Source organism: Myodes glareolus, chromosome 2, assembly GCF_982192425.1.
Source record: "Myodes glareolus chromosome 2, mMyoGla1.1, whole genome shotgun sequence".
Lineage (NCBI taxonomy): Eukaryota > Metazoa > Chordata > Mammalia > Rodentia > Cricetidae > Myodes > Myodes glareolus.
In genome coordinates this window covers 192,383-206,933 of record NC_142027.1, presented here as the reverse complement: position 1 = coordinate 206,933, position 14,551 = coordinate 192,383, and the positions used below count along the sequence as shown (strand labels likewise).

At 35.0% G+C, this 14,551-nt stretch overlaps 1 protein-coding gene across 1 annotated transcript; it reads right to left on the bottom strand.

Moving 5' to 3' along the window:
- Nucleotides 1-7,789: 7,789 nt before the first annotated feature.
- On the bottom strand, nt 7,790-8,716 carry LOC148122817 (olfactory receptor 4P4-like). Its single transcript, XM_087896737.1, has one exon. The coding sequence runs from the start codon at nt 8,714-8,716 to the stop codon at nt 7,790-7,792; it is 927 nt and encodes a 308-aa protein (XP_087752863.1).
- Nucleotides 8,717-14,551: the final 5,835 nt, after the last annotated feature.

Genomic DNA, 14,551 nt, shown 5'->3' with positions numbered 1-14,551 from the left:
CATCCCTAAGAGCAGTCAGGGATTCCAGCCCTGTGGGAAGTTCAAGTTCCTCCCTGCTCCCTCCAGGTCCAGGAAGGTGAGTATCCAAACAGACTGGATCCCAAAAATCCAGTATATGCAGAGGAAACAAGTCCTAGTGTCATTGTCAATGGCTTTTCAGAAAGTCTCCGGGCCAGCCACATTCAGAGAATCCGGCCACATTCAGAAAATCTGGTTGGATCCCCTTGTATCAGAGGGTGATCGCACCCCTCGCGGTCATGAGGTTTTTTTTCATGTTTTTCCTCCTTCTGCTCCTCATTTGGACCATGGGGGGCTCAGTCTGGTGCTCCAATGTGGGTTTCCGTCTGTATCGCCATCCATCATCGAATGAAGGATCTATGGTGATAAGCAAAATCTTCATCAGTATGGTTATAGGCCAAGGCCGGTTCAGGCACCCTCTCCTCTGTCCAGAGAACAATCTGGGGATCTCTTCTTGGACCTGGGATCCCATTTATAATCAAGTCTCTTGTAAACCCTAAAATGACTCCCTTAGTTGAGATGTATTCTTCCCTGATCCCATATCCATCCTTACTCCCACCCCCTATCTCAGTCCCCCGAGTTTTCCCCATTCCTCCCCTACTCCCTTCTCTCTAACCCTCTCCCCTTCCAACAACCCTCCCACCCACCCACCCCATGCACCCGAGGTTATCTGGGACTCTTGTCTATTTCCAATCTCCAGGAGGATAAGTAAATGATTTTCTTCAGGTTCACCTTCTTATTTACCTTCTCTAGGATCTCGAATAATAGGCTCAAAGACCTTTAATTATGGCTAGAATCCACTTATGAGTGAATACATACCATATTCCTCTTTTTGGGTCTGGCTTACCTCACTCAGTAAAGCGTTTTCTATGTCCATCCATTTGCATGCAAAATTCAAGACGTCATTGATTTTTATCGCTGAGTAAAACTCTAGTGTATATATGTTCCACACCTTCTTTAACCATTCTTCTATTGAGGGGCACCTAGGTTGTTTCCAGGTTCTGGCTATTACAAATAGTGCTGCTATGAACATAGTTGAACAAATGCTTTTGTGGTATGATAGGGCATCTCTTGGGTATATTCCCAAGAGTGGAATTGCTGGGTCTTGAGGGAGGTTGACTCCCAGGTTCCTGAGAAACCGCCACACTGATTTCCACAGTGGCTGCACAAGTTTGCATTCACACCAACAATGGATGAGAGTTCCCCTCTCTCCACATCCTCTCCAGCATAGGTTATCATTGGTGTTTTTGACTTTAGCTAATCTGACTGGTGTAAAATGGTATCTCATAGTTGTTTTGATTTGCATTTCCCTGATCGCTAAGAATGTTGAGCATGACCTTAAGTGTCTTTTGGCCATTCGGAGTTCTTCTGTTGAGAATTCTCTGTTCAGATCAGCACCCCATTTTGACAAAGCATTTGACAAAATCCAACATCCCTTTATGATAAAGGTGTTGGAGAGATTGGGGATACAAGGATCATACCTAAATATAACAAAAGCTATTTACAGCAAGCCGACAGCTAACCTCAAACTGAACGGAAAGAAACTCAAAGCCATTCCATTGAAATCAGGAACAAGACAAGGCTGTCCACTCTCCCCATACCTCTTCAATATAGTGCTAGAAGTTCTAGCAATAGCAATACGACAACATAAGGGGATCAAGGGGATTCGAATTGGAAAGGAAGAAGCTAAACTCTTGTTATTTGCAGACTATATGATAGTATACATGAGCGACCCCAAAAACTCTACCAAAGAACTCCAGCTGATAAACACCTTTAGTAATGTGGCAGGATACAAGATCAACTCCAAAAAATCAGTTGCCCTCCTATACACAAAGGATAAAGAAGCAGGGAGGGAAATCAGAGAAACTTCACCTTTCACGTTAGCCACAAATAGCATAAAATATCTTGGGATAACTCTGACCAAGGAAGTGAAAGACCTATTTGACAAGAACTTTAAGTCTTTGAAGAAAGAAATTGAGGAGGATACCAGACAATGGAAAGATCTCCCTTGCTCTTGGATTGGGAGGATCAACATAGTAAAAATGGCAATTCTACCAAGAGCAATTTATAGATTCAGTGCAATCCCCATCAAAATCCCATCAAAATTCTTCACAGATCTTGAGAGAATAATAATTAATTTTATATGGAAAAACAAAAAGCCCAGGATAGCCAAAACAATCTTATATAATAACGGAACGTCTGAAGGTATAACCATCCCTGACTTCAAACTCTATTACACAGCTACAGTATTGAAAACAGCTTGGTACTGGCATAAAAACAGAGAAGTCGACCTATGGAATCAAATAGAAGACCCAGATATTAACCTACAAACCTATGAACACTTGATTTTCGACAAGAGGTCTAAAGGTATGAAATGGAAGAAGGAAAGCATCTTTAACAAATGGTGCTGGCATAACTGGATGTCAACCTGTAGAAGAATGAAAGTAGATCCATATCAATCACCATGCACAAAAATCAAGTCCAAATGGATTAAAGACATCAACATTAATTTGACCACTTTGAACCAGATAGAAGAGAAAGTGGGAAGTAGTCTACAAGACATAGGCACAGGAGACCACTTCCTAGGTAGAACCCCAGTAGCACAGACAATAAGAGAAACAATGAATAAATGGGACCTCCTGACACTGAGAAGTTTCTGTAAAACAAAGGACACTGTCACTAAGACAAAAAGGCTACCTTCTGACTGGGAGAAGATCTTCACCAACCCTTCATCAGATAAAGGCCTGATCTCCAAAATATACAAAGAACTCAAGAAACTAGACAATAAAACTGTGTGAGAAATTTTATATTTACAATACAGCAAATTATAAAGTGTCCTTTTACAAACCTGAGTCATCAAATCAAATAAAAATTTATTATTTAAAAAATCAAGGAAATGAATTACTTGCTATGTAATGACTGAGTATTTTTAGTAACATTTACAATACTTGCTATAAATTAAATTTTTGTTCTGTAATGATAATATATGTGACCTAGACAGAAATTCTTATTTTGAGAGCATAAACTCTCTTCCAAAATCTTGCAATTAGTACTTTCAGGTTAACATTACATTTTACCCTGATGTTCACAAACATACTTCTATAATAATTAGAGACCAGTAAATCCTACTCTCTGAAAAAGAAATTTTGTCTTAAGAAGACCTGTAAAAATTATATTGGTAAATAATAGTTATATAATTTCATTAAAATATATTTAATGGGTTTAATTTGTTTTTTCTCATTGGATAGGATAGCTTCAACATTAGTCTTGAATTATAAGAGTTATAGTAAATCACTTCTAGTATGTAGTCATGAATGTCACTTAGATGGCTTTACTATAGAGTATGCATGGACAACATAGACTAAATATTAAAGTTCTTACCAATTAGTGTGAACGCATTTTAAAATACTGATAATGTAAGATATAGATATGTAATGTAAGATATATAATGTTGTAATCCAGAGCAGCAATTTAAGGTAAATATAAATTATACTTTGAAAATTGGATTACTAGGGTTACAGAAAGGTGGCTCAGTAGTTAAAAGTGCATACTGCTATTGCAGAGAAGTTGAGCCCAGTTTCAACTTTCACAACAGGTGGTTCACTGTGTTTTACTCTATCTCCAGGGGACTTAACATTCTCTTATGAACTCTGTGGCGACTTGCACTAATGTTCACATATCTATATACACACCAATACATATACAAATAAATTAGAATAAAAATACTTCATTAAAAATGAAAAAAACAGTCCAATGTCCTTGCTCTTAAGACTAGAGAGGGAGGGGGAGGTGGGGGGGGGAGGTGGGGAGTGGGAGGAAAAAGGGAAGCGGGGAAGAGGTAGAAATTTTTAATAAATAAATTAATTAATTAATTAATTAAAGAAAAGAACAAAATTTAAGACATTGAAAAAGAAAGCTGGGTTGATAGACGTACAAGATGTAAAAAGAATTCGAAGTGATGAATCACAGGGTGCTTTTAGAAAGATGAAATATACTCTCTGGTCCACTAGTAGATGATTCATGACATAATGTATCCTTCAAAAGGCGTGACCATTTAGAAAATAAATACTGTTGCAGATGGTAACAATGCAAGAAGCCCTTCTCTGAGTAGCCTTGATTACTGTCATTCAGGAATGCACCACCTAATTTGCATCTGTACTCAGTGTGGTCAGCTTGGGGGACTGGGATGGTAGATACCTACCCTTGTTTCTTAGCATGATACTGGTTATTGGCAGAAGAAAAAAGTATACCCTTGAGGCTTGTGACTGGTGCATTTGGACATCATGAACACACTCACACACACACACACACAGAGAGAGAGAGAGAGAAATTGCTTTGTAGAATTGGAAGGTGGGCTTAAACATACAATTATCTCTTCTGAATTGTATAAGAAGACAAGGAGACTTATTTTAATGAGGCTCTAATAAAGGCTTCTGAAATACACTTTATTGCTTAATATGAGTTTTGTACATTAAATCTCCTGAAACTAAGGTTCAGGGATCAACCATCAGGTTTGCAACCCTGGTCAGAAAGATTGTAAGTGCCATAAGATCATGGAGTTTGCTATACTATCGTGTCTCCTAGTAATATCAGAATCTACCCCAATGAAGCCTGAGCAACATGACTGACTAAACATGAGATGATAAGAACAATAATAGTCAGGATACATATGCTAATTTGCACAGGAAGTCCCTGAAAGTTCACGAAGCCTCAATTCTACAGAAATAACTACAAGAAACTAAGAAATGCTGAGAATAGGAGAGATAATTTTCCCCATGGAAAGAGAATTCGTTACCTAATGGTCAGCCCTGAAAGCATTATACAGATTGAGAAGGTTATGTTTATGTACATAAGGATATATATCAACATTTAATTTAAAATGAACAATGGCCAAGTAGAAATCCATTAACACTCCATGGAACATGATGCCAACACATAAGAAAAATAAGATTTTGACTATTTTCTTACAGTTTCTAACTAGAGAGAAAAAGGTCACACAGTCTTCCTTTTTTGATATCTTGTCTAGCACTACAGAGGGCTGACAAGCTCTGTCTATACATTCTATCCTAAAATATGTAACTCTAGAGTCTGGGCAAGTTCAATGGAAATGCTCTGGTTACTAGGACTGGTGATCAATCTTGGTGATTGAATGAGACTAAAGACTAGTACCATAAGGCAAGGTTAGATCAATATGGTAGAAGCATTTTTGGTACCAGAGAAATCTTAGAAGCACAGTCTATGAGCACAAGTACACAGCTTAATATTTGTTCCTGTTTGACTGTGTTTGGAAGCTGGTTTGGTAAACTTTATCTAAATCATTTATATCTATCTAAATCTATATCTATATCTATACCTATTTCTATGAAGTTTTCCATATATAAAATATATATCTATATAACATGTACTAATGTATTATAAGTAAGAACATTCATTTGGGCTCTTAGTTTCAGAGGCTTCAGTCTGTGGTCATTTGACTCATAATATTTAAGGCTGGGGTGTGGCAGAATATCCAGGTATAAAATGCATAGTTTATAAGAGATAATCACTTCATGATAGCCAAGAATCAAAAGGAAAGAAAGGAGTTGTAAATATCAGCATATTTTTCACAAGCATACTTGAATGTTCCATTTCCTCCATTTTTGATCTCCCAAAAGTATCAATGGCTGAGGATCAATCTGTAACTTATAAGCCTTTGAGAAACTTTACTGATCCAAACTATAAAAGAAGTTGAGTTAGTAGTTCTAGCCCTATGACTAGGCTCTGGATCCCAGGGCTAGTTTAATACACAGAGTAAAGCTACCCATCCTGAATTTCATACTGTTAAATATTGCTTCTCCTGGACAAAATAGTGTGCTTACCTCTCTCACATACAGACACTGGCAGGTGCCTTTCTCTGTGCCAGGGTTAGGAAAAGGATGTTAAAGACCGGATGGAATTTGTCTTCTCTTTAGCTGTACTTATTTTTGTATGTTTGTGCTAATCATGTAGGCAGTTATCTTCTCTGTACTTCAATTGTTCTCATGAGGCAGCCTGGTATATACATTGATAGTCCTTCAAATTCATGTTTCATTAGAGGGGTTGAATGTTGGAAACTCCTACTCATCAACTTATCCATGAGCAATAAATAAATGAGATGCATTCATTCTTAATATAAAAGTCCTAATTAAAATAATACACTAGGATTCAAAGTATTAAAAACATTATTTGACATAATAATTAAAATAATAGTATATTTACACTTTATTTAAATGTTTTAGAAAAAATTGTTTAAAGAGTCTAAATGCATAAAAACAGGGTTTTGAGAGATTATATCATAATTACATTTCTCCCATCTATTTTCTCCCTCCAAAACTCTCATATCCTCCTTCCTGGCTTTCTTCAAATTCATTATCTCTTTGGCATTGATTGTTGTTTCACATACACATTTGCTCACTTATACATATATTCATGTTGCTATACATAAATTATATTTATGTGTGTACACATATATAGCAATAAATATATATTACTAAATATGAACTGTTCTATTTATATAATGTTACTATTTTTTGTTTTTTTGAGACAGGGTTTCTCTGTAGATTTGAAGCCTGTACTAGAACTAGCTCTTGTAGACCAGGCTGGGCTCAAACTCACAGAACCCGTCTGCCTCTGCCTCCTGAGTGCTGTAAGGATGCACCACCATTACGTGGCTAATATAATGTTACTTTTAGTATGTTTTCACAGTTGACCATTTGGCTCTGGACAACCAATTGCTATGTTCTTTGGTGGATAATATCACCTATCCCACTTCCAAAGGATAAAGGCAAAAAAAGCTTTCCTCAGCTATGACACTTATAAACCACACTGATAACCAGCATGACTTGACAGCACTAAGGGTGAAATAGTGGCACATATGTATTGATAGTAACTAAAAGCTCCCTAATTGAACTGAAGACTCATTCAACTAGAGAGAAATCATGCCTATGGACGACAAGCTACCTCTCAATGCTAGAGAAGTCATGGTTGTTGGAAAGGAATCTACAACTACTGATTAACTAAACCAGCACAATCCCTAAAAGCATTATAATGTTTTACTTATGTCCACATTATACTTATGTCCACAGTCATCAAGTGTCAGCCTAACCTCTCATCAAGGAAACTTCTCTTTAAAAAAGAAAAATACCACTATAGAAAATATTTACCAATCAAAATTTAGAGGTATGGAGCCTGGTCTCAATGGATACATGTACAAAATACTCCTACAACTAAGACTCAGGCAGAAATGAAGAAGAGAGGGGAAAGACTGTGAGAGCCAGAGTATCAAGAAGATTTTTTTTTAAGATTCTGTCTCCTAATAACATCATAACATTTTACCATTTTACCAACATGGTTGTGATACATGATGTATATGAGGATAATACCAAGTGACAAGACAAATACAGTGTTTTGGCTCTTTTCCTATATTTATTTTGTTAATTGTAGTAGGAGCATGAAAAAGCATGTGATTAGCACTTCTTTAAGACAGCTATCTCAGACAAAATATCAGTATCCCAACATAGAGTGAAAATTGCCATATTATATAATTATTCTACATAATAAGATAAAATAAGTTCTATTGAATCAAAATAGAAAAGACTTGTAATTAATTCATCTATACATACGGTCTCTGTGGCTAGATATTTTTCCTCTCCATGGCTTGCATTTTTGATCCATCTAGGTATTTTTTTTGTTTTGCTCACAGTAATTCTATACATAGGGCAAAACTGAGCAAAAGACTCCACCAGAAGAAATTTCACTTTCCTTCAGACAGTTTTTCTTGGCACCACACCTTTCTCATGGCATTCTTCATATCTGTATTCCTCAGTGTGTAGATCAATGGGTTGAACAAAGGGGCAATCACAGTGTAAAACAGAGCAAACACTTTGTCATCTCCAACAGGATCACCCATTGGGACATAGGTAAAGATGAGCGGCAAGAAGAACATGAATACAACTGTAATATGTGAGCCACATGTAGAAAGAGCTTTCTGGCGGCCCCTGGATGAGCGCATCCTCAATGTGGACAAAATAATGATGTAAGAAATGACCAAGGCAACAAAGGTCAAAATAGACAACATCCCTGTTGTGGTAATGACTATAATAACAAGAAGTCTTGTGTCAATGCAGGCCAGTTTCAGCAGAGGGAATATGTCACAGAAGTAGTGGTCTATCTCATTGGCACCACAGAAGGGAAGTCTGATAACAATCAGTACATGCACAAGTGAGTGCATAAAAGCACCAATAACTGAGACTACCACAAGAATATAGCACACTGTTCTGTTCAGGGTGACCATGTAGTAAAGGGGTCTGCAAATGGCTACATAGCGATCATAGGCCATAACCACCAAGATAAATATCTCAGTGGCACCAAAGAAGTGGGCAGAAAACATCTGGACAATGCAGCCATTGTAGGATATAGCATTACACTGTACCAATAAGTCTATAATCAATTTAGGGGCCACTGTGGAAGTGAAGCACACATCCGTGAGGGAAAGGTAGCTGAGAAAAAAGTACATTGGATGCTCACTAAGTTGGCTGCCCCTTATTGTGAGAAGAACCACCAGGTTTCCACAGAGAATTGCTAGATAACAAAGCAAGAACAACATAGAACACATGGCCTTGACATCCTCGTTATGGAAAAGTCCCAGTAAGATAAATTCTGTGAGATTTGCATGTCCCATTGTTTCTATGTGCTTGATTATTTATATGGCAAAAATGCTGGGCTAAAGACTTGGTCTTTCAAGAACTTTTGTTTATTTTCAAAGTCATTTTAACCAATAAGTATATGCATTAAATATTTAAGACAATTCAATTGTAAATGTCTTACTTTAGATAGAACAATGACAAAGATAAATAGAATACTTTGAAGTGTCGTACAGTTCATTCATGAAAACAGATGCATAGACTGATACTCTAAATAATAAATTTATTGTAGTTCTTAGAGGAATTCAAAAATCTTAAAATTATTATGAAGAACTAGGTAAATATTTTAAAAATTAAACACATATCTAAGTTCAAAATCAAGATGCAAGTACACTGTACTGGTCTGATAAGTGTTTATGTTATAGGTATGTATGTTGACAGCAATAGAATTATGTTTTTATTTGAAAATGAGGTTATTGTTATTCTCAGCACATCACAATGATTAAAATTATTGAATTTAAAAATGTCTGCTAGCACTATACTTCAATGGGCTCACTATGTCACATTATTGAACCTCTTTACAGCAATCTCAAGAGTGTTACTAAAACTTATCTTAAAAATTTAGTAATGAAGGTAATAAAGAATGGTTAGTAAAATTTTGGAGAAGAGGGTAGATTCTTTCCAGGTTCCAGAATGATTATGATTTCATAGTTGTCACCTCATTTTCCAGTTTAGTTTTAAATTTGTTCAGGAGGTTCTTGTTGTTGTCATCAGTTTCTCATATTCAGACATCACCTTGGATGTTAACACCTGCAGGGACACAGAGTATATCCAAAGAACTCTCCTATGTCACATTTTTTCAACAACTTTCTTTTCTAAATTAAACTACATGTTTTACTTTACAAGACACTATGCTTGTGCATAATAACAAATCCTAAAATTTCTCAGGGAAAAAAAGAAACTGTAAAATATTTTGATTGTTTTCTTATTTAATTTTAAATGTTGTAACCCACTCTATAATGTGTCATATAAATGCTCAATTCAAGACAGCTTTTTAAAAGTAAATAAATTAATCAGCCTAATTCATGAATGGTATATCACTCTGTTACAAAACAATAGAATAGGAAGAAATCAGTTCTTTTTGCATTGTACAACTTCTGAGGTAAAGCTCCAGAAAAAAGAGAATTGTGAATAACATTTTATAGATTGATTTAAATTCTACTCATTGATCTCAAGTTAAGACATTCTTGTATAATTATCCCCAAAATCTCTGAAAGTGTCACATGAGAAAAAGTCCAGTTACAAAATTAAAATCAGGGAAAAGCAAATTAAGCAACAATATTATATTATTCTGAGTTGTCAGCATTATGTATGTGTAACTTAGTATACTTTAAGTCAAAATTTAATGATTGATAAGGGAAAAAGTTTAAATTACCCTGTTAAAAGTACCCCCCACTAAACACTGAAAAAATATTCATTACATTTTAATAAAAATTTGAAAATGAAAAAATACTTACTACATAGTAGTAGCAAAACAAAAATAGTGTATGCTGCTTTCTTACCATGAAATACAAAGTAGAAACTTCAATAGTTTAACTGGTTAGGAATGTGAGTAAGGAGAACCACATATCATAGGCATAAAACTACAAAGATGGCCCAAAGGTAATGAGTTTGTGCAAAAAGCACACCCAACTATTAACAAAGAGTACCTAAGTGCTTATAAATGAATTAAGAAAGGAGTAAGAGGCATGGTTATATTTCAAGAATAAAAAAGATGATTATCAAAAGATATTATAATTAAAGAATATGTTTATTTCCTTACCAAAAAGATTTTCCTTATATCTTTAATTAAGAACTTAAGCCCATTATTTTAATATGATTTTGGAAAAATTCATTATGTATCAGATGGAATTTAGATCAATAAAGAAGAAATCATAGATCTCTCATTAAAATTCTACAGAAGATTCTTTATATTTTATACTTCATTTCCTCCTTTACTAAGGTAATATAGTCGTAGAGAAAAACCTTAAACATTAGAATCCACAAACTGTCACACATGATGTGAAAGTAAATACTCTCCTGTCTGGGGTATGGACATCCAAAGAAATAGTCCACATAAGGAAACAAGGAACACATTTAGTCAGCACATGCATTTACACAAAATCTAAATCCCCTTGTTCTTTTAAATGCCTATTAGGATTCGAATAAAACTCATGATATCGTAGATCTAAAGTTGACAATGTGTATGTCAAAAGGAATAGAAAAGGGGAAGTTAATCAACTGTAGAGTTTCACAATATGTTGGATTTCTCTTGCATAAATTATTATATTCAGAAATAGGCTTTACCAATTTTCTCTTAAGATACAATTTCAGTCTTTCGTTGTTTCCACTTGAAAGCAGTCCATCACAGTGATTGTGCTCGTCAAATTGTAAAATGTTGGCTTTGGTCATCTCTTACTCTTTGCATATCTCATATAACTCTGAGCTTTGATTTTTCTCATATAAAATTATATTATCTAATATTTTTAACACAGGGGTTTCTTATGCAAAACAGAAATATCCACAATAAACAATGAAATGTACACATATATTGCTAATTTATCATAAGAGCAAGCTAAAGATTAAATACTTTGTCATTATTTTCTTTTCATCAAACTGCATCTTCTTTATTTGTCTTATTTTTAAATAAAAAAAATTCTCCACATTTCTGAGGAATTTGTAAGACAAGGAAAGCCCTGAGGATATATTTTCTTCCACGATTTTAATCCATCCAAAAAATATGGATTTTTATAGATGTTGTAAACTATTTTGACCAATACCTATTTAGTTAAAGTATTGTATTAATAAGAACATAGAGTACATGAGAAGAACTGATATCATGGATGAAGGAACTAAAATCAGGGGAAAAAATTTACACAAGAAACATGAATCTAATGCCTGCAAAAGATCACCCCGGTTATATAGTGGAATAATCAGACCAAATAATTGCAAAAACTGACAATCTTTTTTGTATTAAGATTATTTATTTGATTATTTAAAGTTTTCTGGGATTTATTACATATATATTTGTTTAGTTTTCTTTGATTTCTTTATACTATTTCTATGTGTTTTAGTTTACCATCACTTTTCTATTTTCCTATTTCTTTAGTATCCTATTCCAGCCTTTATAAGTCCCAAATTTAAAATTATGATTTCAATAAAGTACTCCAATGATGGATTTTCTGTTTAAATATATCCTTCAAATTTTCTTGCAAATGATTGAAATATGCAGCTGACATACAAATGAAATTCATTTAAGGTTATCGAAAGCAGCTGACACACAGTTCTTTTTTTCAGAATGTAAAGTTAATAAAGATTACAATTCTACTGGAAAACAAGAAAATAAGAACAGATTAGCCTATGACTTTCTTTTAGACTTAGAGATTTTTTAAAATCAAAGGAAAGAAGAAAGGGCGAAAAATAGAAAGCAAAATAGCAATGATTACACTTTTGGTGTTGACCAGTTCCTATCAGCATTTGAATAATATCTATGATTCATAAATTCATGACATTGTATTTGAGTATCATTAAAACTTACCCTGTCAGGACTCAAAACAAGAATGAGAAGCACATCAGATTTATGTGAAAAATCTGAAATGCATCTGGACTCTGTGCCCCTTTGTCTTCCTTCCTTCTTCATGGTGATGAAATTCCAAGTCCAGCCCTGCAAGGCTCAAAGCTTTAAGAGAAGCTGCAATTCAGTAGAGGAGAATTGAAGGGCACTGGAGGGATTTGGACAAAACCCCACTGGTAATTCCCCAATGAAATTTCTGAAATAATCTGGAGAAAAAAAAACTCAAATAATTTTGACAACCTGTGTATAGGTTTAAAGCTGTACCTTTAACAATATTTTAAATTGTTTAGATATATGATACACCATAACACATGATTTATTTTAAGGGAAAATAAGTTATTATTTTTTCCTTTTTGCTTTCTTTTATTGTTTTTATTGGACTGTACATTTTTCTCCACTTCCATTCCTTCCTCTCCTCTCCCTTCCTATTCTCCTCCATGACCCACAAATTCCAGTTTACTCAGGAAAATTTGTCTTTTTCTACTTTCTATTTAGATCTACTTATGTGTCTCTTAGGGTCCTCTTTGCTGTCTAGATTCTCTGGAGTTGTGGATTGTAGGCTGGTTTTTCTTTGCTTTATGTCTAAAAGCCACTTATGAATGAGGGCATATAATATTTGTCTTTCTGACACTCACTCAATATGTTTTTTCTAAATCCATCCTTCTGCCTGCAAATTCAAGATATCATTTTTTTACCCCTGTGTAGTACTCCATTCTTAAGGATCTCAAAACAATATCTATGATGAGTTTCCTTGGGTGGCCTTAATTATCATAACTTAGGAAATAGTAGTTTGGGTTTTTTTTCCTCAAAATTCCGAAGACTAAAGTTTGGGATCACACTACCAATCGAATAGGTTACTGAACAGAACTCTGAGGAGAATCCTTGTGTGCATCTCCTAGAGCTGGGGAGCTTATTGGCACATGTAGAGGTTCTTTGGTTTTAAAAGCATCATTTCAATCTGTCATCATTTGCATACCACATCCCTTTCTATGTGCTTATCTTTATTCCTTACTTTCTCTTTATATAAGGGTTCACCTTAAGACTGTTTTAGCATTGTTATCTCTGTAAGGACATTATTTCTAAATAAAGTTGAGTAAGGTACAGGGAATCAGGATTCATTGTTTTGATTGTTTTGGTTTTTTTTTGGCTTTTTTGGGGGGGGGAAGCAATCAAATCACAGTAATATCCATTCTTAAGTCATGACTAGGTGTCTCATGTGAAATGATTTGTTACTCTCTGGATTTGTATTCTGACTACTATTATCAAAACCTTCAGTACTCACTCTCATGGTGAAGTTTCCATCACGACCACTCTTGCACCTACTAACTAACTCCTCTTATTCCCTGATATGTTTCAAACCTTTGTAAGGTAAGTCAGTACTTTCTTAGCCAGGATTTTCTAAGGTTTCACTGAGTTGCTGTTGGAGGTAAAAATTGGTGTAGGAAGATCCTTGTGAGGAAAGCAAACACTGCTTAATGGTAGGTTCTTCTCATAGGCAACAGTCTTGTCCAGAAGTGAAAAAATTTTCTCTTTCAAAGTAGAGGAAGCTGTTAATGACAACACAGGAGATGTAAAATAGTTCATTAGGTTACAGTGCTCATTTTCTCTCACCAATATTTCCATTTACTACACACACTTCCATCTTTTCCTCATGAAAGTGTTTTCTTCAATCAAAATGCCTATTAGAGTTGCATAATCAGTCTTAGTTGCATCTTTATTGCAAAATCCTTCAAATGGTATAGTGTACAGTCTGCAGCAGGTATGCGGCAGCAAGCATGGGGACTCTTGGTTCACTGTATGCACAGAAGTTATGTTAGATAGGCAATAAAGAAGGTCTCCATAATGAGGGAAAGATGACTCAGTGGTTAACGGCTGTTTTTGGAGAAGATGCAGGTCTAATTCCCAGCACCCATGTTGAAGTTCACAACCTATTGTGGAGTATTATTTTAACTGGGGAGTAATGTGCTACTTTTGTTCATGCTGCAGAATATTACTATAACTGTGTAAAGATGTGTTACTTTTATTTATGATGCATTTTTTAAATTATGTGAACCTATGCTGAATTTGTTTCACCTTTTCTACCTGTGTCACTTGATTGAACTTAGAAAAAACTGAATAGTCAATAGCTAGGCAGAGAGAAAGGATAGGTAGGGCTGGCAGGCAGATAGAATGCCACAAGCTGTAGCACCAGGATTTATCCCTACTGCTTGTACTGGATTTTGGGGAACCCATTCTCTTAAGTTAGATACCTTGATCAACC

Coding starts and splice junctions, on each gene's coding strand:
- LOC148122817 (XM_087896737.1), bottom strand. CDS start 8,716: ATGGGACATGCAAATCTCACAGAATTTATCTTACTGGGACTTTTCCAT.